The sequence below is a fragment of the Trichechus manatus genome, unplaced genomic scaffold, assembly GCF_000243295.1.
Source record: "Trichechus manatus latirostris isolate Lorelei unplaced genomic scaffold, TriManLat1.0 scaffold00033, whole genome shotgun sequence".
Taxonomy (NCBI): Eukaryota; Metazoa; Chordata; class Mammalia; order Sirenia; family Trichechidae; genus Trichechus; species Trichechus manatus.
The window spans coordinates 18,247,425-18,273,707 of record NW_004443969.1 but is presented as its reverse complement, the minus strand read 5'-3'; the positions used below and the strand labels follow the sequence as shown (position 1 = coordinate 18,273,707).

Sequence of the window (26,283 nt, the reverse complement as noted above, 5' to 3'; positions counted from 1 at the left end):
TGCGTCACCAGAGCTCTTTACAAACACTATACTGTAGAGTAGTTTAAGCAAACAAACAAAAAAACCTTTTCAATTTTTCAGCCTTATTATTATTGCCAGTTACCCACAACCAATCATGTAAAATCATGTAAAAGTATTCTCAGAGATCAAAGCCAACTGTGATTTCCCTCGCTTGTGTCTTTGTCAATGATCTTCCTACACTCCCACCCCAGGGTCTGTCTAGATGACTCCTACTTACACACAAAGAAATAAGACATAAAGCTGATATAGTTTACTAGACTAGAAAAGCAAGCTTACAAATAAGTCCAAAAAACTGCCAAATACAGTAAGCACCTTGAGAAGTTAAAAATGTCTATAGTATTAAGAATTTAACTAAGAAATACTCTTAATTATATTTCTCATGGGAATTAGATACTTAAGATAGATTATTAAAATCACATAGTCATAAATGTCCATTTTTTTTTCAAGGTGGATGGAAACTTTAATTAACATAGTGGTACCTACTGTTAAATGAAGGATTCTAATTTATGCAGAAAAGCATAGTTTTCTGTATTTCACATCCTGACACTACACGTGCCACAGTCTTCTGAGTCTAACAGTAACTAAATTGAAGAGGCTTTATTATGTTATATGGAACCCCTGGCAAGAAACTGAAACATGTCTTCTTCCCTATGCCAATTTTATCTGCTGTAGTTAGTTGAACTAAGGCCAAATATCACATAAGCAAAGTAATAATGGATATTGTTTGGATAGCATTAAATTAATAACTGGTTAAGTTACTGAAGTTGGGTGGCATTATCCCGTCATTCTTCTTCTGGGTATACGATAAGATTGAAGAAAGGAAATATTTGAGTATGGAAGAAACAATGCATTGTTTGTTTAAAAATATTTCCAAATACAACTTAGTGATCAGGCCTTTCTTTGGATTAAGGAGCTCTATATTATAAAGCACGTTTAGTACATTACTTGTTCAGTACATCATTTGCCTGCGGATTGGAGTGGGAAAGGGAGTGACTGTAAATGGGCAAAGGGGATCTTTCGGGGGTGAAGGAAATGTTGTGTAATTGGACTCTGACGATGGTTGCACAACCGTATGTATTTACTAGAAATCATACAATTGTACATTTAAAACGGGTGAACTTTATGGTATGCAAATTATATCTCAATAAAGCAATTTAAAATACAGGCAGAGTCCAGGTTACAAACGACGAGTTACTTACAACCTGTAGTTATGAACCTACCCCGTAAAGCATATATTAAAAATTGGAGGTACATACAGTGATTTGTAATAACAAATGGGCACTACTTTGCGATGCACATCAAAACATTATTATTATTATTACTGTGTTATTATTTTAAAGATGTTTTAATGAATCTGGAAGTGTTTCTTTAATGTTTTTTATGCATAGAAAGGTATACTATATACTATATATTAAGACAAACATTTGACTAACTGATGTCAGATATGAACCTTACCTAACTGTTCCTACTTACATACAAATTCAATTTAAAGACAGACAGGAACAGAACTTGTTCATAATCCAGGGACTGCCTGTAAGTAATAGCCATTTTAAGTCGAGAGAACTGTGCCAAGAGTTAGAAAATTTGGAACTATTTCTGGTTCTACTATTGACCAGCTACATGGAATGGATATTGTCACTTTAAATACCTCAGAAATATGAGAGAAAGAGTTGATGCCCTTAAGACTTAAAATATATATATATATATATATACAAATCAATTAAAAATAAAATAAATAGAAGTGTTAAATTTTATACACGAACAAGAAATTAAGATAAAAGGAAAAACAAATGGCCAAGGAGCTTATGAGAAATGCTCAGCATTGCTCCAAAAACCAAAAAAAAAAACCTAACCCGTTGTCATCGAGTTGATTCTGATTTATAGTGACCCTATAGGACAGAGTAGAACTGCCCCATAGGGTTTCCAAGGAGAGGCTGATGGATTCAAACTGCTGACATTTTGGTTAGCAGCTGAGCTCTTAACCACTTTGCCAACACTGCTCCAAGAAAGGCAAATTAAAACAAGAAAGGACTGATTTTTTAATTATCTAATGAGCAAAGATTTGTAACACTCATTGTGATGGTTAATTTTATGTGTCAGCTTGGCTAGGCTATGATTGCCAGTTGTTTGGCCAAACACTAGCCTGCTTGTTGTTATGAGTAGTTACATGTGATTAAATCAGTTAGCCTTGGATAGAGCACACTACTTTCTTAAGGAAATCTGATGTAATATAATATCATTACTTTACTTCCAATGTAATGCTTGAGTCACTGGGTGGTGCAAATGTTTAACAAGCATAGCTGTTAATGGAAATGTTGAAGGTTCAAATCTACCCAGAGGTGTCTAGAAGAAAGGCTTGATGATTTACTTCTCCCTTCTCAAGAACAAAAAAATCAGCCATTGGAAACCCTATGGGACCAAAAAGGAAAGCATTACAGAGCACAGTTCTATTCTGATACATATGGGGTCACCACAAGTGAGAATCAACTGGACGGCAACTAACAACAATAATGTAATGTAATCAATTGATTCCTTAAAAAGAGAGTTTCCCTGGGGTGTGTTCTGCCTCCAAACTATAAATATATATATTGTCAGAATTCTCCACTCTTCACTCTGGATTCTTTCCATTGCCTGACCTACAGACTGGGGGATGCAAACCTGCAAGAGTCTCCAGACTATCACCTGACTTATAGATTTTGGATTTGCTAGCCCTCCACATTTTTTGCCAATACCTTTAGTGCAGCTTGGACTTCATTCTTTAGTACCATCAGTTCTTGATCATATGCTACCTCCTGAAATGTTTCAACAAACTGATGCAATGCTGGAACTGGAAGCGCTCACTCATCTATCTCTAGAAATTTGGAAGACAGCTTCCTGACCAACCAACTGGAAGAGGTCCATATTTGTGCTCCTTCCAAAAAAAGGTAATCCAGCAGAATGCAGAAATTTTTAAAATAATATCATTAATACGACACTCAAGTAAAATTATGCTGAATATAATTAAAAAACCAGTTACAGCAGAACATTGATAGGGAACTGCTAGAAATTCAAGCTGGATTCAGAAAAGGATGTGGAATGAGGGCTATCATTGCTGATGTCAGATGGATCTTGGCTGAAAGCAGACATTATCAGAAAGATGTTACCCATGTTGCATTGATTATGTAAAGGCATTCAACTGTGTGGATCATAACCAATTATGAATAACGTGGGGAAGTATGAGAGTTTCAGAACCCTTAATTGTGCTCATGCAAAACCTGTACATAGATCAAGAGGCAGTTGTTGGAACAGAACAAGGGGATATTGCTTGGTTTAAAGTCAAGGAAGGTGTGTGTCAGGGTTGTATCATTTTACCATGCTTATTCAATCTGTATGTGAGCAAATAATCTGAAAAGCTGGACTATATGAAGAAGAACATGGCATCAGGATTGGAAGAGGACTCAGAAACCACTTGCAATATAGATGATACAACCTTGCTTGCTGAAAGTGAAGAGGACTTGAAGCACTTACTGATGAAGATTAAAGACTACAGCCCTCTGTATGAATTACATCTTAACACAAAGAAAATAAAAATCCTCACAACTGGACCAATAAGCAACATCATGATAAAGGAAGAAAACATTGAAGTTATCAAGGATTTCATTTTACTTGGATCCACAATCAACGCCCGTGGAAGCAGCCGTCAAGAAATCAAATGACACACTGCCTTGGGCAAATCTGCTGCACAAGAACTCTTTAAAGTGTTGAAAAGCAAAGATGTCACTTTGAAGACTAAGATGCGCCTGACTGAAGCCATGGTATTTTCAATCTCTTCATATGCATGTGAAGGCTGGACAATGAATAATGAAGACCAAAGAATTGATGCCTTTGAATTACAGTGTTCGTGAAGAATATTCAAGGTACTATGGACTGCCAGAAGAATGAAAAAACTTGTCTTGGAAGAAGTACAACCAGAATGCTCCTTAGAAGCAAGGAAGGCGAGACTTCATCTTACATGCTTTGGACATGTTATCAGGAGGGACCAGTCCCTGGAGAAGGATATCATGCTTGTTAAAGTAGAGGGTCATCGAAAAAGAGGAAGACCCTCAAAGAGATAGATTGATACAGTGACCATAACAGTGGGGTCAATATGCTGTCAGAGATTTAGGTACAAGGATGTTCCAGACAGGAATACTATTGTTTCAAACAATTTGGAAATATCCTTTCCAATGTTTATACCTTAAGGTTTTTTGTTTTGATTTGTGGTTTTGTTTTTTGGTCTTATTTTTTGCCTAGGATTTTCAGAACCATATTAAACATAAGTGCAACACAAGCTAAGTAAAAATAATTTTTACCCCTTTCTTCTAAAAACATCTCAGAAAGCATCTAGGAACAGAAGAAAACTTACTTATTTTGATGAAAATTTTAGTTAGAAACCCAACACAAGACTTTGGGGAACATCTAGCTCAATTGGCATAACACAGTTTATAAAGACAATGTTCTACATTCTACCTTGGTGAGTAGCGTCTGGGGTCTTAAAAGCCTGTGAGCAGCCATCTAAGATACTCCACTGGTCTCACCCCTTTGGAAGCAAGGGAGAATGAAGAGAACAAGATATAAGGAAAATATTAGTCCAAAGGACTGATGGACCACAGCTACCACGGCCTCCACCAGACTGAGTCCAGTACAGCTAGATGGTGGCCGGCTACCACCACTGACTGCTCTGACCTGGATCACAATAGAGTGTCCTGGACAGAGCTGGAAAAGCATGTAGAACAGAATTCTAACTCACAGAAAGAGACCAGATTTACTGGCCTGACAGACTGGAGAAACCTTGAGAGTATGAGCCCGTGGACACCCTTTTAGCTCAGTGGTGAAGCTCCTCCCAAAGTTCACTGTTCAGCCGGGAATTGGACAGCCTCATAAAACAAAACAGGACTAATGAGGCACAGCAGTCCAGGGACAAGGACTAGAAGGCAGGAGGGGACAGGAAAGCTGGTGATAGGGAACCCAAGTTTGAGAAGGGACAGTGTTGACATGTCGTGGGGTTGTTAACATTGTCATAGGGCAATCTGTGTACTAACTGTTTAATGAGAAACTATTTGTTTTGCCAACCATCATCTAAGGTTCAAAAAAAAAAAAGAATTATCTATTCGAGATCAGATTGACAACAGTGACTTGAAAGGTTTGATGGGAAGCCTAGGGGACAGTGAGTTGAAGATAATGGTGATGGAATAATTTGGAAAAGGATAGTGAGAATAGCAGCACAACTAGAAGAATGTAATCAATGTCACTGAATTGTACATGTAGAAACTTTTGAAATGGTGTAACTTTGGCTATGTATATTTTCACCAAAAAAAAGGTCCTCCAAGGTCAAGCAGGGAGAGCGTTGACATGTCGTGGAGTTGTTAACCAATGTCATAAAACAATATGTGTCCTGACTGTTTAATGAGAACTAGTTGTTCTGTAAACCTTCATCTAAAGTAAAATAAAAAAAAATTTTTTTTTAAAAAGAAAGAAACCCAACACAAGCATTATATTTAATGGCAAAACATCAGGAAACTTTTCATAATACTGGCTGTGCCTGAAGACTTAAAAAGAAAAAAAATCCCTTGCTGTCAAGTCCATTCTGATTCATGGAGACAAGTGTTGCAGAGCAGAACTGCTTCGTAAGGTTTTCTTAGCTGTAATCTTTATGAAAGTGGATCACCAGGCCTTTTTTCAGAGGCACCACGGGTGGGCTCAAACTGCCAATCTTTAGGTTAGTAGCTGAGAGCAAGCCATTTGTGCCACCCAGGGATCTCGTTCTTCTTTAGGATTTAAAATATATATATATATATATATATATATATATATATATATATATATATATATACTGGGAGTTGTGATTTAAAACCTGCTTATTTATATATTTTTTTTTGTAATTTGTTCCAGTTGCTAAAGAATATTTGTTCTCCATATTATGCTACCTTCCCTGTTGCCATTGAGTCGATTCCGACTCATAGCGACCTATAGGACAGAGTAGAACTGCCCCATAGGGTGTCCAAGGAGCGGCTGGTGGATTCGAACTGCCAACCTTTTGCTAACCACCAAATGCTTAACCACTGCGCCACCAGACGCTCCTTTCTCAGACCAGTCTGGGTTAAATAACATCCCGACATTCAGCCTTCCAGTACTCATAACACAAAGAGCACCCCCTAGTAGTGTATATTACATTACTAATAAGTTTGTTTATTATATCTGCTTTCTCCTATTAGCATGTAAGTTCAGGTAGGTGACAACCTTGGTCTTTATTTCACTGGTAAACTGTTCTGAGAGAAGGGTCTAGAATATAAGTGAAATAACAAAAACAAAAACAAAAAACCTGTTGCCATCAAGTTGATTTCAATTCATAGCGATCCTCACTCCAGAATTACTGAATAGGAGACCGTGAGGGCGAGGCCCAGCAATGGGTTTTAACAAGCCTCTCAAGAGATCCTGATATACACTAAAATTTTAGAATGACTCTTCTATATCTCTTAAGATGATATCATAAAGCCGGATCAATTAATTTCCATTCTCACTCTATAAGAACATAATAAGTGCTTAATGCGTATTTGTTGAATGGATCCACCCTCAGAACAAGAACAAGAAGAGTGAGAATGGAAATTTATCCAACTCTATATCATCCTAAGTGATTTAGAATAGTCATTTTCAAACTTTAGTGTGTATCAGAATCTCCTGGGAGACTTGTTAAAACACAGATTGGTGGGCCTCACTCACCCTCAAGAGTCTCTTATTCAGTAATTCTGGACTGAGACCCAATAATTTGCATTTCTAGTAAGTTCCCTGGAGATGCTAATGCTCTTGGTCAGAGGACCACACTTTGTTAATAACTGATCTAAAAAAACTCTAGGAGTTAGTGAAGTAAATTTTTGTATTATCCACAAGTATATTTATTAAATGAATAAATTGAATTCTTCATTAAATCAATTCATCTTTCCTCTTATTTCTTTTCAGAATCAGCAATGACTTTTCCAAGGTTGTAATTTTTTTCAAATTTCAAGTTCTGTTGGATAACTAATTTAATCAAAATGTCTAGAAAGATCTAGAATATTTTTCTTCTGTGAGCTCAGATTACTTCACTTACAGCCCCACTTTATTTGACCTCATGTAGCTGTCATTTGTATTAACATCTCCCTCAACTGATATTAAACAACTTTAAATTGAGTACATGACTTTCTCCTCTCTCCTAGATCCAGAATTCTACAGGATGTTGGGAGCATGAGGAGCTAGATATATGTTTTAGGGTGAATATTGAAGTAGAGACTGTCATCATATGTTACATAACATAACATATGTGCCATATAACAGTAATATGACCCTATCTTATCCAAAAATCATATTAGCTGATGCTCTTGGATTCCAAGTACCCAAACCTGTACCTGCTTCATTTAATCTGAAGAAAAAAAATGAAAATCAGACTATGTAAAGCGTACGATACCCACTTAGTGGATTATTCCATTCAACGTGATCGCCTTTTTCACTGGTGTAAAATGGAATAAAGCCAAACATAAAAAATTATTTTCCCTATTTTTTTTTTAATAAGGGGACTTTTCACCAAACTAAAAAGAGCTAGCTTATTATATCCTTAAAAAAAACTTAAAAAAAAATTGCAGTATATATTTTCTTAGGCATTAATTGCTTTTTTTTTTTTGAAAGTCCTATATACTCCATCTTTACTCACAACATGCAAAGATGGTTATTCACATAACATTTTTCCTATTGTCCCAAAAGAATATTCCCTCTAAGATAAATATCATGCTATCATAAACTTGGTGCCCCAAATAGGAGATACTCTGATAGTGCATTGAAAAGCAATTGTTTTGAGCTCTAAGAGCTTAGAGAACAAGTAAATGCATTTGTCTATGATTTTCAATCAGTCACGCTGTTGTTCAGAGAAGTAGATGACAGCATAAGCACCCCATAAGCATTTTATTCAGAGGAGGAGAGGAAACATAAAGAACCTGAGGCTCAGGTAGACTGACAGGTTGATTTAATAGCACCAGAGACCTGCTGTTTCTCAGACACAATTGCAATGACTATGATGCAATGGAACAATGAGTCGAAGATTTACAATAAATACATGCAGTAGCAAATATCAATAAATTAATAAAGTGATCTAAAACAACAACAACAACCTTCCCAGTATTCTTACTTGGAGGCAGATCCTGCACTTTGGGGATGTAAAAATACTCCCTGAAGTGCCTCAGCTTATCCTCCTCATCAAGGCGGAGAGCAACCCGCTCATCTGTGGGGTGACATCTGAGTTGAGACACAATGCGTTGTACTGTGTCAGCTGGCAATTCAAGAGGTGAAGGCTCCATTGCAAGTTGTTCTTTAAAAATTAAAAAAAAAAAAAAAAAGCAGCCATCATTTTTCTGTAGAAAATTATCCACATAAGTAAAACACCTTTTGTTTTAACTGATTCCCATCTTCTGAAATAATATAATTGCCAAACAATATTAAACCCCATACCTGAGTGTTTCTTGTCTATAAAATGAAGAAAATAATAGTAACTTAAGGTTGTTGAAAGAGCTAAATTAAATAATATGTGTAAAACCATTTTAATGATGTTCAAAAAAAGCCCAAAAAACCAAACCCGTTGCGGTTGAGTCAATTTTCTGGCTCATGGTGTCAGGACAGAGTAAATGTTAAGTGCTAGCTCTTCCCATTTTTATTATGCTGGAAAAGTGGGCCCCGTTAGTAACTTTCAAACATATTTAACTTTATCACTTTTTAGTCTGAATATCTTACTAAGAGGCAATATTAAAGATGTTTTTGTGAAAGTGTGAAAAACAATGCCCTAGCTAGCTTCTCCTTTTCCTTATCCCAAACCCACATCACACCTCCAGTCGTTCTTGGATCATAGTTTTAAAACCATTGACATATAAAAAATAGGACCTGATCTGTGAGATTATTCATTCAGTTAGAAACAGGAGAATATTTAAAAGACTCATAGAGAGAACCTAGGAAATGGTAGAGTCTAGCAAGGGTATTTTCATGAGTGACACATTTTTTCAGAGTAAAACAAAACAACTAATTGGTAATGCAACAAGTGATTCCAGCAGCAGAAATTACCTAATTACATAATGGCTGGGGATGGAATAGCTATGGCTCCTGAAAAAGTGACAGGATAACCCAGTCTTTACAAGAGTCACTGGATCCTTCTAGCAAGGCTCTGGAGGCTCACCTGCTTAGTTTGTCCTAAACCCTGTGAGTTGTTTTTCTGCTTTATTATTAAGTGTATATTTATCATAAATTCATTACTTGTGATAGCTTAACTGAGTTCCTGGTCTACCCTTCTAAACTGTATGCTACCTGAGGGCCTGAATGTTGTTTAATTTACCTTTATAAACACTCATTGTCAAGCAATACCTTGTAGATGGAGTGTTTCAAAAAACGGCTGTTAAATAAGAGAATAAACAAAAGAGCTTAGTGACTTATCTAGCATATTAAAGGAATGTCCTCTCGTTTTATCAACACGGGAAATAGAGGAACATTTCCAGTGAGACTCAGAATCAAGAGAGTTTGGCTTGTATTTGGGACTTCCTTTGGAGAGTCAGCACTTTTGAGGGTTTATTGCTCCCCATAAATGGGATTACATAAAAAATAAATGGATTAGTTTGCTTCTCTAGCATTCCCAGTGAAATACAACTTTCCTTATTTTTTCTTAAAGGATATTAATTAGCCTTTTGTATTTGTATCTCATTTAATCCTTCTAACAATCCTGAGGGATCAGAATCATTTTCTTCCATTTAGGGACTAAACCTTGGAATAGGCAGGGCAGAAACAAAAATTAAACAGAAGGAAAATGGGGCTTACTATCTGATCCTGAACTATGACTGAGGAGGCAATGTGGGTGAAATGTGTGGAGCAGAATTCATAGTTGGAGACTTGAAACTCTCATTTATTTTTTAATCTTGATTCCTGATTTTGTTTATTTCTTTCACTCATTCTGTTTTTCTTTGACTCCTTTATTTCAGCCCTGAATTCAATCTGCAAATTACCAAAAGGCTGCAAATCTGAATTCAAATTCACTTCCTCTTTTTAAATCAGTCCTGCCTAATCTGGTCCCACCTTGGCAAAGGATGAAGTGGCTTGTTCGAAGGCTGGGCCTCTCTCAGCCCCAGTGAAGTCTACGCATAATCTCACACACATTAATAATGAGATATCGAATGGCATAGTAGTTTTTCTAGGAAGACAACGCTTGCCTGATGCCACCACCACTCACAGCCTCCAACAGACATAAATACAATCCTTAGTACCCATAAAACATAGACAATGCCCTCATTCCAAGGAAGCAATTTATTAATCCATAATAATTGCTGCTCAATTCTGCATTTTCCCTGCCCACTAAGACAATTAGTGTTTCACAAGCCATAATGTTATCCCTTATTTAGGTTTACCATTTGCAAGTAAATTGACGTGCTCCTATTTTGAAAAAAGAAAATTAAATCCAAGTTAAACAAAAAAAAAACCTTCAAATTTTATATTTCACACATATATATTTATATTTCACTTATATAGTCCAGTTCATGGTGACTTCATTTGTGTCAGAGTAGAACTGGACTCCATGAGGTTTTTAGTAGCTGTTTTTTTTGTAAGTAGATCACCAGGTGTCTTAGTCCTCTAGTGCTGCTGTAACAGAAATACTGCAAGTAGATGGCTTTAACAAAGAGAAATTTATTTCCTCACAGTAAAGTAGGCTAAAGGTCCTACTTTAAGGGCATCAGCTCCAGGGGAAGTCTTTCTTTCTCTGTCAGCTCTGGAGGAAAGTCCATCTCATCAATCTTCCCCTGGTCAAGGAGCTTCTCAAGTGCAGGGACCCCAGGTCCGAAGAACGTGCTCTGCTCCTGGTGCTGCTTTCTCGGTGGTATGAGGTCTACAACTCTCTGCTTGCTTTCCTTTCCTTTTGTCTCTAACTAGAGATAAAAGGTGGTGCAGACACACCCCAGGGAAACTCCCTTTATATTGGCTCAGGGATGTGACCTTAGTAAGGGTGTTACAATCCCACCCTAATCCTCTTTAACATAAAATTACAATCACAAAATGGAGGACAACCACACAATACTGGGAATCATGGCCCAGCCAAATTGATACACACATTTTTGGGGGGATATAATTCAATCCATGACATTCCACCCTTTGCCCCCCCAAAATCACATCCTTGCAACATACAAAACATATTCACCTCATCATATCATAGCAAAAGTCTAAACTCCAAGTCCAAAATCCAAAAATTCCTCTTCATCTGTGAAATCTAGAATACATATTATCTGCTTCCAAAGGTACAATGGCAGAACAGGTACAAGCTAGACATTTCTATTACAAATGGGAGAAACTGGAGGGAAAGAAGGGATAACAGGCACTAAGCAAGACAGCAGAACACATTACATTAGCCCTCAGGGCTTTGAAAATAATCCTCTGTTCTCTGAGACAATTTACACAATGGCCGTGCCCTCCAGACTTTAGGTATCGGCTACACTCTCTGGATTCTGAGCAGAGGCCCCTTGGCCCTGTGCTTCGTCTCCACCTTCCAGGCCCACTGGGGCAGCAACTCTGCTCCCTCAGCTTTAGGCACATCATTCTCCTAGTCCATCTGAGTGGTGACTCCTCCCTTAGAAACACCAGAGGCCTTGGCTCCACCCTTTGAAACCCCAGAGGTCATGGCCATACCTTTTGAGACTGAGGCAGCTCAGCTTCTTGTGTTCCTTGTCTCTTCAGCTTCTGTTTCCTGTGGCCTCTCAGCCCTCGGGCCTAACGCCGACATCTGCCCTGCTACAGCAAGTGTTCCAAAGCTCTGTAGCTCCACCGATAAGTACCTGGAGGCACCCCACTCTGCCAGGAAGCCTCCTGCGCATAGACACTCAGCTCCCTGGCTCCGTGGGTCAGCTCCAGTGCCGTCTTTCCTTGGTCTCCTGGTTCTGCTGCTGCTGATTCTCTGCCGCTACTGCTTATCTGCTGCTGCCAGTTCTCTGCTTCTCTTGCTCCTCTATCCATTCAGTTTCAAAACTGCTCCCACATTTTAGGTATCTATTATAGCAGCACCCCATTCTCTCAGTATCAAATTCTGTCTTAGTCATCTAATGCTGCTGTAACAGAAATACCACAAGTGGATGGCTTTAACAAAGAGAAATTTATTTCCTCACAGTAAACATGGCTAAAGGTCCTAATGTTCAGGGTGTCAGCTCCAGGGGAAGGCTTTCTCTCTCTGTCAGCTCTGGAGGAAGGTCCTTCTCATCAATCTTCCCCCAGTCGAGGAGCTTCTCAGGCTCAGGGACCCCAGATCCAAAGCATGTGCTCTGCTTCTGGTGCTGCTGTTTTGGTGGTATGAGGTCCCCAATTCTCTGCTTGCAGGCACACCCCAGGGAAACTCCCTGTACGTTGGATCAGGGATGTGACCTTAGTAAGGGTATTACAATCCCACCCTAATCCTCTTTAACATAAAATTACAATCACAAAATGGAGGACAACCACACAATACTGAGGATCATGGCCCAGCCAAACCGATACACATGTTTTTTGGGGGACATAATTCAATCCATGATACCAGATCTTTCTTTGGAGGCACTTCTGGGTAGACTTGAACCTCCAACCTTTTAGTTAGCAGTCAAACACTTAACCATTTGTCACAATCCACCCAGAGACTCCGTATTTTATATATTTAGTGTTAATTTTACGAAGGATGTGGGTACACATGCCATATAGTCTTAGGAAAGTCACTTCGCATCTCTGTGCTTCAGTGTTCTATAAACTAAACTCTACTTTCTTCAGAGGTTTGAGTTGAGAATCAAATGGTATTTATGAAGTAAATTCCCTTATAAAGAGATAAAATATATTTTTATAATATTTGGCTATCTTTTTATATCAATACCCTCAGAAGGAAATTCTCATTTTACCCTCAATTTAACTTATGAAATTTTGTAAATTACGTTTTCACAATTTTTTTTAGACAGTTGAAACTTTAAAGGCTGATTATTTTATGAAATCACAAAATTTAGGATGTTCTATTCACAGAAGGGCCTCTGGTGAAATAGTTAAATAAATGCCTGTGCTGAGCCAATAGTTAATCTTTACACAGTTTCAGGTCTCAGGCCTAAAATGAGCAAATCGTATGAGTACAAAGTTTAGAACCTGGTAACAAATTATAATGAAAGAGGGAGTAGCTTTCCCTTGAGGGAGTAAGAAAGAAAATCTTATTTGGTATATTTGTATATATACAGAATAACCTTCTTTAAATGTATCATTGTTTGAGAAATGAATGCGACATTGCTACAGCTACGTATTTCACATCTAGGATTATGTGGTTTACATGATGAACTTCACATTACTAAGATCAACACATGTGCTCCAATGTTACTACCTAAATCACATCCTACCCTGCTCAAAATAAAAGGAAGCAAGCACAAAGAAAAAAAAAAAAAAAGACAAAAAAAAAAAAACCCTCCATTTATTATGTAGGAAAAGGTATATTAATTTTCCATTCTCAGGCAAATGTTTCATAACAAGAAAGAGGAAGAAACTCTGCTCAAGAAGTAGACATTCTCACTTCTCTAAATAAATATTTAATATGACTAACAGCAGTATAAGACGCTTTAGAGTTAACAGAAAAGAAAGAACAAAGTTTATTTAAAGATATCTTTTCCTCATTTGTTACTTTCGACTTTGATCTAATTTTACCGTGTAAATTTAAGGAATAACAGGATTAACTTTAATTAGTCAAATATAACCATCACTTAGTAGATGAATTACAGTGTACTTTGGACATCAATTCTTTTTCCCTACTTTAGCAAAGCTCACTTCTTTTAACCCAAATTTTAAAGTTGGAGCCTATGAGGAAGCTTATGCTATTTTTATTCTGAAGATGGTATAGAAAATAAAGAAGATACCTCTAAAGTATAATAAGGATTCTAGCAGAGAGAATTTTTCTTTAGAAAATCACTGAGTTTATATTTGTGTACCAAAGTATAAATCAGTGCCTCAAGGCTTACCGTCTAAGTTTCCAGTGGGGTTCACAGTTTCCAGTCTGACAAAAAAAAAAAAAAAAACCCAAAACGAAACAAAACTGTTAAGTATTTCTTGTGCGTCTATAGGTCAGTTGTCAGGGTGACAAAGTCAGAGCAATTCTGCCCAGACTCCACCCTGTGGGGAATTTCTAAACTAACTTTAGTTCCTCCCACCCTGTCTAATCTGATTGTAAATCTCCAGTCACAGACATAAATCTAAGCAAAATGGTACTCTATCTTCTGGTTTCAAAGGCTGAGGGCTTGCCTTGTTGCTGCTTCTCTTAAAACAGTCTTGCACTTTGCTGGTATTGTTAGTTGCCCATGAATTGGCTCAGACTCATAGGGACATCAGGCAAAGAGCAAAACCTAGCCCAGTTCTCTCTGCCCTTTAAACTCCTGTAAACATTTCCTAGCCCTCTAACTTACTTAGCTAATTGGACATGTACTTGTCTTGAAGCTAAATTCAAAAATTTTGCATTTCGTTGTCTGCTTTGGACTGTGGAATACACCCTGGACTGGAGACAAATTCCTTCCTAACTCTCAGAAGATATTTCACTTGGATTTTGAGGCATTAACTCACTGTCAAATAGATTGTGAGTTTTGAGTCTGACAGCAGAGTTTATGGCTTATTTAACAGGTGAAACTTGTGTTCAAAACTTTAAAATAGGCTCTCGATTCCAGAATACACTTTATTGCCTGATTCGTGGGCTTTAAATACTTTAAATAAATCTAGACAGTTAAAAAGGCAATCAAGGGAAGAAATCTAGGATCTGAGGATCCTCAAGAAAACTAACCTGGGAAACTTCATAAATGCAAGTTAAGCGTATGGGCTATCTGTTGTTTTACATCCATTATCTCCTCAGGCTTTTTCCTGAGCTTGTACAATCAGAAAACTTTCCAAGATGAGTCAACAGAACAGGTGAACATTATTTCTGGTATAAAAACCACTAACAAAGACCGTCAGAAATAGAGTGAAAGACAAGACTGGGTCTAAATAACTGAATTACTTGTATACACCTACAGTTTGTAAGCACCACAATCATACCAGGTAAATTAATATTTGATTTAATCATCTCTGCTGTGTTCCCTGTATAACCTAGGACAAGTCACTTACCCTTTCTGAGCCTCAGTCTATCTATTAAATGGGGCATAAATGTAACTTCCTCACAAGACAAATGAGATAATAAAATAATGTATGTAGAAAGCCTAGCATTCCATGACACATAATAGCAGCTCGATAAGTGGTACAAAAAACCCAACCCCCTTGCCATTTAGTTGATTCCGACCCACAGCAACCCTATAGGACAGAGTAGAACCGATCCATGCGGTTTCCAAGGAGAGGCTGGTGGATTAGAACTGTCAACCTTTTGGTTAGCAGTTGAGCTGTTAACCTCTGCGCCAGCTAGGGCCCCAGTAAGTGGTACATTATTATTATTATTAATTGGACAAAAATTACTACCCTCCAGGATCCAGGAGAGGTGGTGGCTTTCTACTTTCTTGGTGCTGCTGTAGCAGAAATACCACAAGGGAGTGGTTTTATTTATTTATTTATTTTTTATTGTTGTAATTAAATGAAGCTTACATTTCAAGTTAGTCTCTCATACGGAATTTTTTTTTTTACATACATTTTTATGAGACCCCAACCGCTCACCCCATTCTGCGACAGCACACTCCTCCCCTCCACCGCTGATTCCCCATGAACATTCAACCAGCTCCTAACTCTCTCTGCCTTCCCATCTCATCTCTGGACAGAAGCTGCCCCCTTGGTCTCTTGTATCTACTTGACTAAGAGGCACATTCTTCACAAGTATCACTTTATGTCCCACAGTCCAGTCCAATCCCTATCTGCAGAGTTGGTCTCGGAAATTGTTTTAGTTCTGGGATGATAGAGAGTCCAGGGACCACCTCCAGTCTCAGACCATTAAGTCTGGTCTTCTTACTAGAATTTGAGTTCTGTATCCCATCCTTCTACTGCTCCATCAGGGACCCTCTGTTGTGTTCCCTGTCAGGACATTCATTGGTGGTAGCCAGGCACCATCTAATTCTTCTGGTCTCAGGCTGATGAAGTCTCTGGTTTATGTGGCCCATTCCATTTCTTGGGCCAATACTTTCCTTGTGTCTTTGGTGTTCTTTGTTCTTCTTTACTCTGAGTGGTTGGGACCAATTGATGCATCTTAGATGGCCGCTTGCAAGCTTTTAAGACTCCAGACGCCACTCACCAAAGCAGGATGCAGAACATTTTCTTAATAAGCTTCGTTATACCAGTTGACATAGATGTCCCCTGAAAGCATGATCCCCGGACCCCCATCCCTGCTACTCTGTCTTTCAAAGTGTTTGGTTGTATTGAGGAAACTTCTTAGCTTTTGTTCAGTCCAGTTGTGCTGGCTTCCCCTGCAGTGTGTGCTGTCCTTCCCTTCACCCAAGATGATTCTTATCTACTATCTAGTCAGTGAATAACACTCACCCTCCCTCCCCACCCCCATAACCATCAAAGAATGTTTTCTTCTGTGTTTAAACCTTTTCTTGAGTTCTTATAACAGTGGTCTTATACGGTATTTGTCCTTCTGTGACTGACTAAATTTACTCAGCATAATAAGTTCAGCTTCCACCATGTTTTAAAGAACAGAAATTTATTTTCTCAGTTTAGGAGTCTAGAAACCAAACTCAGGACACCAGCTCTAGGAAAATGCTCACTCTCTCTCTGTAGGCTCTGGGAGAAGATCCTTGTCCCTTTCAGCTTCTGTACCCCCAGTGTCCCTCAGTTCCTTGGTGATCTTCGGGTCGCATCTATTTTCCCGTTTGTGCCTGCTTGCCTGTCTCTGTGTCTATGCTGCTGTTTATAACTCAGAGGTGATTAGATTTAGGACACACCCTACACTGGAAAATGCTCAGTTGCTAAGCAAAAGGTTGGTGGTTCAAACCCACCAGGGCTCCACGAGAGAAAAGACCTGGTGATCTGCTCCTGTAAAAGCTACAGCCTAGGAAACCTTATGGGGCAGTTCTACTCTGTCCTATAGGGTCGATATGATTCCAATTCTACATGATGGCATACAACAACAACAGTAACTATAATGGTAAGTCTCCTTAACATAAAAAAGAAAACCTATTTCCAGACAGGATTACATCTGCAGATATAGGGGTTAGGAGTTCAACACATATTTTGAGGAGACACAATTCAATCCATAACAGGGGGATATACCACACGAAATTACTTTAATACAAGCAATAAAATAATTAACCAGTGAATGGAAAATATATTTTATCCCATCAGTTCTTTCCTCACAACATTCCTAGAAGTAAGTAGTATGTCATTATTTTAAGTTGGAAGAGTCAAGATTTGAATCCAGTCAGAGAGTCTCAAATCTTGTACTTTATTTATTTTATTTTTCCCCTATTTTGCTATACCTTGTGTTGAAAGATTTGCCAGTTCTAATTTCTTGGAAGTGAACCCAAGAGTGGGGTCTGTGTCATTTTTGGTAGGGGAGTCACATTTCTTTAACTACTGATTATAGAGATTGGTATAGAGATAGAAATACATTTATATACACACGTATCAAGGTATTGCTTTCATTCACAATGCTTCTTCTAAAATCTTTTAATAGTAGTATTAAAAAACATCTCATCAAAATATTATCTTAAAAACTATTATTTAATATAGCCACTCTTGCTATATTATAGCTTGCTCAGGGGTCTAAGCTACATTTCTATTATATTTTGTAAATGTCTCCCTTTTTTTATTTGTTACCTTCATTTATACCTTCATTCATTAAAATAAAAAAATAAGGATGTGCTCTGCTCCAGGATCAAAGCTAAATGTCAGTGATACAATGGTAAACAAAATCTTTATAATATAAATATAACCCCTGAAAATATAAAGGAACTTCATGATAGCAAGTTGTAGGAGAAGTTGTAGAACCAAGTGTAAAAATGGTGTGGCAGGGGTATCTGACCTCCTCTAACTTCACAACGGGGAGGAGAATCAAGATTAACAGCCCAAGGCTGATTCCTATGAAGCCTAGGTCAGTCATGCCTCCTCCCTCTGCCATCTTTACCATTTCTGACACAAAGCATCCCTCCCACAGCACTCTCTACTTCTCTACTGGGTTCGATAATTCATTGCAATGGCCACACAGAATGCACAGACAATACTCACGATTATGGGGTTCTTTAGGGAAGTAACAGGTTACAATTCAGGACCAGAAACAACTGAGGATACAGTTATTTGGTCAGGGCATCTTCTTCTCAGCCATGCCTACAGGCATGCCTCTCTCTGGCACTCACCTCTGACCTGCTTGGGCAAGTGTTACAAAGCTCATTTAGCTCTGTGGATAAGTGCCTGGAAGCACCCCACTCTGCCAGTAAGCCTCCTGCCTGATGGCACTCATCTTTCTCTCTCCATGAGCCGGGAAGCCAACTGTGCTGTCTCCTGCCAGTCTCCTGGTTCTGCTGCCTCTGCTGCTGCTGTTTCTCTGCCACTGCTTCTTGCTGTCTCCTGTCGTCTCCAGTGTTACAGCTCTATCTCTCTTTCTCCAGGATCTAGGAGGTACTTAGAGTAGGGATCCTGGGTCCAAAGGACACACTCCATTCTTGGCTTTTATTTCTTGGTAGTGGTGAGATCTTCCCTTACCACTTCTGGGATGGCTCATTTTAAGCTAGCAGAATGATAAAACTGACCAAACCCCTCATTAGGGTTCCATACACCTTATTTGCATGGTTCCATCCCCACAAGGCTGCAATGTACCTTATTTACATAGTTTGCAAACTATCCAATCCCCTTGGTGGGCCACAAGTACCTCATCTGCATAGTCCTCACCCTGTCATTTGGTGGGAGTTACAAAGGCTATGGCTAGAAGGGCCATATTAATTAATCCATTGCATCACACCAAGTCTCACTTGTGATCCAGATGTGGAGGTCAAATTAAAAAAAAAAATTAAATGAGTTTTGATTCCTTCTTTTTTGGAAATAGGAAGAAAAAAGTGTGGCCAAGATAAATCAGCTGTACTAATACAGGGCTGTCTATCAATTTTCACTTGTTTCATCTCAAGTACAACAAAAGTTGAAATCTCTGAGAGACAGAGATTTGATCCGATTCTCCTCAGAGACTTGCTGTTGTGTAGGATTTTGTAAATGTTAGAAAATTAATAGAGAGATACTCAGGTTTATCGTGCATAAACTCATTTAGTTTATGCAAGGTTGTCATGGCAAGACACACAAGTAAGAGCTTACAGCGTTCATTTTGAACCAGAGAATCAGGATTAATAATTACAATCACAATGTTAGTTCAATGATTAGAATCCAAATCTTTAGACTTCAGGCTTTTACCTTTAAGGAGAAATCTCAGGAGGAAGGTTTTGTCCATGGCTCAAACTTGGCAGAGGCCACACGTAGCTAGGGTCCGAGGTGGGCAGTGGTAGGCAGAGTTTCAGCAGACTCTTGGTCTTCAGAGAGTAAGAGACTAGAGAAAAATCCCTTTGCCTGTGCCTTCTCTCAGTGAGTGAGCAGCAGTTCAGGGTTCATACGGGAAATTCTCACCTTGGCCAGACACAATTAAGGGTCAGCGTGATGTCAAAGACTAGTGTGTTATGTCATTTCTCCAGGGTTAGAGATTAGCCAAATGTCACATTTTTTTCAAGGTTAGGTACTAGGTAGGTGTTTTATGGCTCAATGCTAGTTTGCAAACATTATGTTATGTCTTCTTTATCACAGTATGTTAGGTCAAATTCAACTTCAGAGTTGTTTACGTTCTTTACATACTTCACATGCCTCTATGTTTCTAAGTTGAGAAATCTTCTAAATAATTTATAAGTTTCTGATGACTTATAGTTAATGTTAGAGAGCCTCACAAAGGTAGACATATTTCTAAGTTCACATCATGAGTGTTATATGTATTTCGAAAGCATAATAGTGTTTTATACCTGATGGGATTTGAGATCATTGTAGAAACATACAGAACACTTGTACATGAATGGAACTAAATAATTATCTGATGAATTAATGAAATTTTAAAAAGATTCAGTTCCTTCTATCAATGCTGATGACTGGGGACATAAGGGAATTTCTAATCTCCTAAGAGGTGAGAAAATTGTTTTAATTATCCTAGAATTTGGATTTCTGGCTTTCATGGAAGTTGGGGTAATGCACACAGGCTTGTAAGAGTGCTCTTCAAGGGAAAGAAAGTCTTAGTCTGCGGTGGGGGTGGGGGCAAGTTGGGGATGAACTGACATAAAGCTTCAGTCCCAACACTGGGTGTAGAGGAAATAGAAACAAAAACCATCGCTCTATTTTTTAATTAAATAAAAACCTTTTTAGGAGCTTACTTCTCATTTCTCTGGAGGAAAAGTTAATGAGTCACTATTGAGGCTTTCCTTCCTTCTTCCAAGGAGGTGGTGGGAAGTTCCCAGAGGTTTTACACAGAGCAAAATACCCAGGAGGGGCTTATTAGCTTCCTTCTCTCTCTTTCTTTTTGTCTCTCTCCTGCCCACAACCCCATTGCCCTGCACATCCAAGCAACTCTTTCCCCTTCCTCTTGGGAATAACCAATATAACATAACATAAGCTTTCTTGAAAGCCAGGTCACAAGAGTATCTTGAAGTAATTTCTCCTCTGAGGCCAAGAAATAAGGAATTTTCTCTAAATGAGTAGTGAAAAATAAATACAGAGAACAGAGTAGTAGCACCAACAATCCTGTCTCGTCTTCTAGTCCCCCCTTCCCTGTCTGTACACCCTCCCCCTCACCTTCTTTTCCTTCCCTCTTCCCTTCCCCTTTCTCCTCTCATTCATTCACTACTTTCCTCTCCTTCCTCTTCCTTTTCCTTCCTACCCTTTTTCCTTCTCTTTTCTCCCTACCATACCCTCTCTTCCTCTTCCCTCCTCCTCTCTTATCCTCTTCTTCTCTGTCTCTCTCTCCTTTCCTCCCCTTCCCCTCTCCCTCCCTCCCACCCCATTCTCCCTCCTCCCTTCTCTTTTCTCTCCTCCCCTACACCCTCACTTCTACAGCAGGGAAAACAAAGCAAATTCATACGCCAATAAATCACTAGGCTATGTTTAGACAATCTGCTCTCCCCTTCCTGTGAGGCATATATTTCTGGTCATTAGAAAATTTCCCAGGTGGAGCAACGGTGGGTTAGAACCTCTGAACTTTCAGTTAGCAACCGAGAGTGTTTAACCACTGTGCAACCAGGACTTCTCAAAATGGGAATAGGCAAGGACAAATCTTCATTTGAAGGGAAAACATTTATACATTAGAATTTTTTCTACAGTACAAAATTTTATTAAATTTTTTCCCAATTCAAATACCCTCCTATCACCATAAAAACACACATTTCATTAAAAACATACAAACAGGAACTATCAAGAGAGGCAGTTAAGACAGAAGTCCTCAGTCTTCAGAAAATTCCACTGCCTTAAGCAGCTTGCTTGACACACCCCATAGCTTTACATTAACAACCTGATTCCCCTTTCCTTAACTGCTCCCCAGAAATAGATGAAATTGGCTGAAACCGTTTAGGTACCATATTGACACCCTGCGTGACCTTCCAACTCATTAACTTCCTAATGTGTATTAACTTTTCCACCTCTAGGTGGAGTTTAACCACCATTTTCTGAATGTGTGATGCATGAAGTTATATGTAAACCCCACTGTGCCTGCACAGTATGATTAAGAATGTTGCTGATGTAACTTGTATGAACTTTCTTCTTATAAACCCCATAAAAGTAACCTTCCCTCTCACCCTTGCTGAGCAGTCTTGGAGGCACCAGCCCTGTCTGTTCCTTTCCATGTGCAACAAAATAAGCCGCCTTTCTGATCTCCTCCCTCAGCCCCTTGTTTATTGGCTGTGTTGAGTTGTACTGAGCAGGACCTGGAGTTCCCAGTAACAAATTTTGGTGAACTAGCCAGGAGTCACTTGCACAGTTCTGGAGGCAGATCAGAGAACAGACTGGCCTCAACGTCTGGCACCACCAGGAGATTTCTCCCAGAGACCTGGGAGCAGCCATATGTGCCAATCCACCTCAGACCAAACAGTGACTCAGTGGGAGACATGAAATGCACTTGAGGTGTTCCCTGGGAAGGAGGATCATTAATTATTGGTGAGTAACAATTTAAATCTTATGTAAAGCCCTAGAAGAACTCCAAGAAGTGAAAGTAATTGGCTGATGAGGACGTAAAAGGCATTAGGTGTTGTTGCTTCTTTGTTTGGTTGTTAGCATTGGGAGATATGAATAACACATACAAGTGATCCTGGAATGCAACCCATTAGGTTGAAGTCTAAAGAACTAGTTTTATTTTGGGTCAGACCCCATGAAAAAGAAGAAAATTATTTTCTTTTATAATACTGCTTGACCCAGCACCAACAGTGAGAAATGGCTCCTGAATGGGTCTTTGCAATTTAACACTATCTTGCAACTTGATCTCTTATGTACGCATAAAGGAAAGTGGAATGAGAAGATGTATGTTGAAGATTCTATGGTTTTATACCAGAACAAAAATCTGCAGAAACAATGTAAAATCTTAGTGCAGACAGAGACTCACAAAGTGAAACTGCCAGACTAGTCCCCAGATCCAGAGGATGACCTTTCGGTTCCACCCTCATCCCCTCCGTATCCTCCTCTGGTTGCAGCCCCTCCGCAGATACTGGTGCTACAACCCCATGCTTTTGTCCCTGCCATATATCGTGAGCTACCCAGCCCTTCTGCCCTACCAATGTGATCATCACCCCACATGTGGAGTGAAACGGCTTTTGGGCACCCCAATTTGGCCAATAGGGAAGGCCCTGAAAGAAGGAAGCCTGATGGCATGCACCCTTTATGTCAGGTCTCTGCCAGAGATGCTGGAATGGTCTGGGTTCATCAGCCCTCCACAACCAGTGATCTCTATAACTGGAAGAACAACAGCCCCGGGTATAGGAAGGACCCTATGCAGATGCAAGATCTTTTTGTCTCCATTTTTTGCACTCACAACCCTATTTGGACAGATTTCCAGGCCCTGCGTGACGTGCTTCTCACCCCGTAAAAACACTGCAGGCTGATGCAGGCAGGCGGCATGAGTTTCAGGCCACAAACTTAAATGGGGCTGATACTTTCCCTGCCGCCAATCCTAGCTGGGACCCCAACACCACAGTGGGGCGGATGCATCTTACTTACCACAAAGAATGTCTACTAGAGGGTTTAAAGAAAGAAGTACCCAAACACAAAAGAATTTAAGTGCATGAAGTTAAACAGGAGTCTAATGAGGAAACCTCCTGATTTTTTGAAAGAATTTATGCTGCTTTCAGGCAGTTCACTGATCTAGATCCTGAGAGCTGTGAAATGCCCAAATGGTGAATGTGATCTTTATAGGGCAGAGAGACCCCGATATTAGAAAAAAGCTTCAAAATGTAGAAGGAGGTATGGAGTTGGGAATCTCTTGGCTAGTGGGACTAGCCTACCAAGTTTAGTTTAACCAATATAAAAAGCAAGAAAGATAGAAAGTTGCAGCCCAAAGTACCAGACAGCCTTCCTGGAGGCCACCTTGTAGGCTGGAGGCCAGAAAATGAGGGAAGCCAAGGCTGCAGGATCTGGGAAGACCCTGCACTCCCTTAGAAAGAGACTAGTGTGCCTAGTGTAAAAAGAAGGGACACTGGAAGCCAGAATGTCCAAAATACCAAGCAAAAGAACAAAAAAGGAGAGAGGCAACCCAGTGCCCAGTTATGCCACCAGAAGATGAGTCAGACTGAGGGAGCCTAGAGGCTAGCATTCCACTGGAGCCTCTGGTTATAATGAAGATGGGAAGAAAGCCCATATAGTTCCTGGTAGACATGGGGACAACTCAATCTGTGATGATAAAAAAGGCAGCCCTGATAATGGGAAGGATAGTTCTGGTAGTTGGTGTGTCAGGAAAAGAAGACCGCTCCCCATTCTTGCAGCCTTTAACCTGCTCTGTGGAGGGCAGTTCTCCGACTCACTGCTTCCTGTACATGCCAAACTGGCTGGTGCCTTTACTGGGCTAAGACCTGCTTTGCAAGTTGCAGGCACAAATAACCTTTGAAAGTGGGCAACTGTATAGGTAGCTAACACCCGCCTCAAGTTGGAAGCTGCAAATGGCTCTTTTAAATCAAACACAAACTGGTCCACCAACCAACTACCCAAAGGGGGTCCTCTGCCAAGGACTGGTAGACTCTAAGTCATGGAGACAGTGGTGCCACAGGTTTGGGCAGACAAAACCCCCGGAGGGGCCAAAAACGTGCCACTGGTTGTCATTGGCCTCTTGCCTGGTACCACCCTGCCTAGGCTAAAGCAATATCCTATTAGAATCAAAGCCTGCCAAGCTCTTGCAGACACCCTCAACAGGTACTTAGAACATAGACTGATTCGACCCTACCAGTGACAGTTTAACATGCCTATTCTTCCAGTGAAGAAGACTGGGGCATACTGCTTCGTGCAGGATCTGAGGGCAGTAAACAAGTAACCATGACAGTTCACCTGGTGGTCAGAAATCTCTATACCCTGCTCTCCACACTCTCCCCTGCTTTCACTTGTTTTACTGTGTTGGACTTAATAGACGCCTTTTTTTTTTTTTTTTTTTTTTGCGTTTCAGTAGAAAAGAAAAGCCAAGAGATCTTTGCTTTTGAATGGGAGGACCCGCTCTCAAGACCCAAACAGCAACTTTGCTAGACAGTTTTACCCCAAGGGTTCAAAAACAGCCCAACCCTGTTTGGGGTAGCACTGGCATGAGAATTATGCCAGCTGACCCTCACCAATGGCATGTTGTTACAGTAAACAAATGCATCCTATTCTTCTGAAAGCACTGATGTCCACCATTGAATCCATTATAAGGGCCTGCCCCGACTGTGCCAAGAAGAATCCATAGAACACCATTGTGGTACAGTTAATCACTTTTTTGTGTGACCTTTCTAGCCATGGTCTTGTAACTCCTACCCAGCTAATTCGGCAGGACTGTGTTATAAGATGATTGTGGCTCACCAAGGGGATTGATCAGTTTTGCCTTAAAAGAGAACCAATTCCAGATCAGAGAGGAGGAGCCCACCACCACCAAGGAAGGAGGGACCAGCAAGAGAGACTCAGCAGCAGAGACCTGGCAGCAGGAGACAGCGAGGTGGGCTTCTCTGCCAATGGAGGGAGAAAGATAAGTGTCTTTGGGCAGAGACTGAGGGACAGGGATAGGCGTGCCTATGAGCATGGTTGAGAAGAGGTCGTCCTGATGGAAAGACTGTATCCTTGAGTGTTTCTGAGCCTGAATTGTAACCTGTTACTTCCCTAATAAATTGTGAGTATGGTCTGTGAGTTCTGTGTGGCCATTGCAATGAATTATCGAACTTAGCAGAGAAATAGAGAGTGCTGTGCAAGGAATGGTTAATGTTAGAATTAGTACAAATGGCAGAGAGAGGAAGTTTCTCTGGCCTTCACCTATGGGAGTCAGCCTTGTGCTGTTGATCTTGGTTCTCCTTTCTGCTTGTGGGGTTGGAGGAGGTCAGAAACCACCCCCATTCCATTTTTATAGTCAGTGTCAGAAGTGGGATTCTTTGCAATGACTCCACACTCATGAAAGCATAGAACTTTTTAAGAGAAAGAATGAAGGGGCTTAGGAAGTGAAACGTCTTAGATGTTTGCTTTGGTTGTTTTTACCTGTAATGGCTGAAAAGCTGCACCTGGAGTGGCCTGGTACAAAAGCCAGGCCAGAGAAGCAGGATGATTGACAGGGGGTCAGGATCTCCTGGTTCCACCCAGCCAGAGGCCCAAGGCCGTATGCATATGAAAGGGAAGATAGTTAAGCTGTGAAGAAGAAAAGACAAAACTAGAATGTTTTAAAAAGGGCTGTGTTTAGGATTATGTGTTTATCTGAATATAGTACGGAAATTGAATGTTTCTCCCACCTAGTGTTGTAAAGCAGACCTAAATATATGATAGAAATGAATATTGGGTACTACAGATTACTGAGAGTTTGTAACTCTGCCTTCAGCCAGTACTCCATTGGATTTGCTAAACGGGGAACTAGGATTTGCCCAGGAGAAACACAGGCTTTTTGTTTCAAGCCAGTAGCCCTGTATATTCAGTTGGGGCTTAGGTAAAAATCCTGAGCCCCACCTACATTTTGCATTTAAAAAGACATGCAGAACTACCCAGAAGTGCTCAGAGAACAGGAGATTTGCATTTGAAAGAAGAACTTGCAGGAAAAAAGTGACTGTTTGCTTTTAGAATTTCAAGCAAGTGGTTTGCTGTTGGATGCAACAAGGCAGGAAA

General features: G+C 39.8%; 1 protein-coding gene across 1 annotated transcript in view; it reads right to left on the bottom strand.

The window, feature by feature from the left end:
- KYNU (kynureninase) overlaps positions 1 to 14,098 on the bottom strand; it is a 154,949-nt gene extending 140,851 nt beyond the window's left edge. Inside the window, exons 1-2 of the mRNA XM_004375104.3 lie at positions 14,031 to 14,098; positions 8,195 to 8,374 (exon numbers count right to left, since the gene is read on the bottom strand). Coding sequence (XP_004375161.1) covers positions 8,195 to 8,363 — 169 coding nt within the window. The 5' untranslated portion in view covers positions 8,364 to 8,374; positions 14,031 to 14,098. The remainder of the gene's footprint in view (positions 1 to 8,194; positions 8,375 to 14,030) is intronic.
- Positions 14,099 to 26,283: the final 12,185 nt, after the last annotated feature.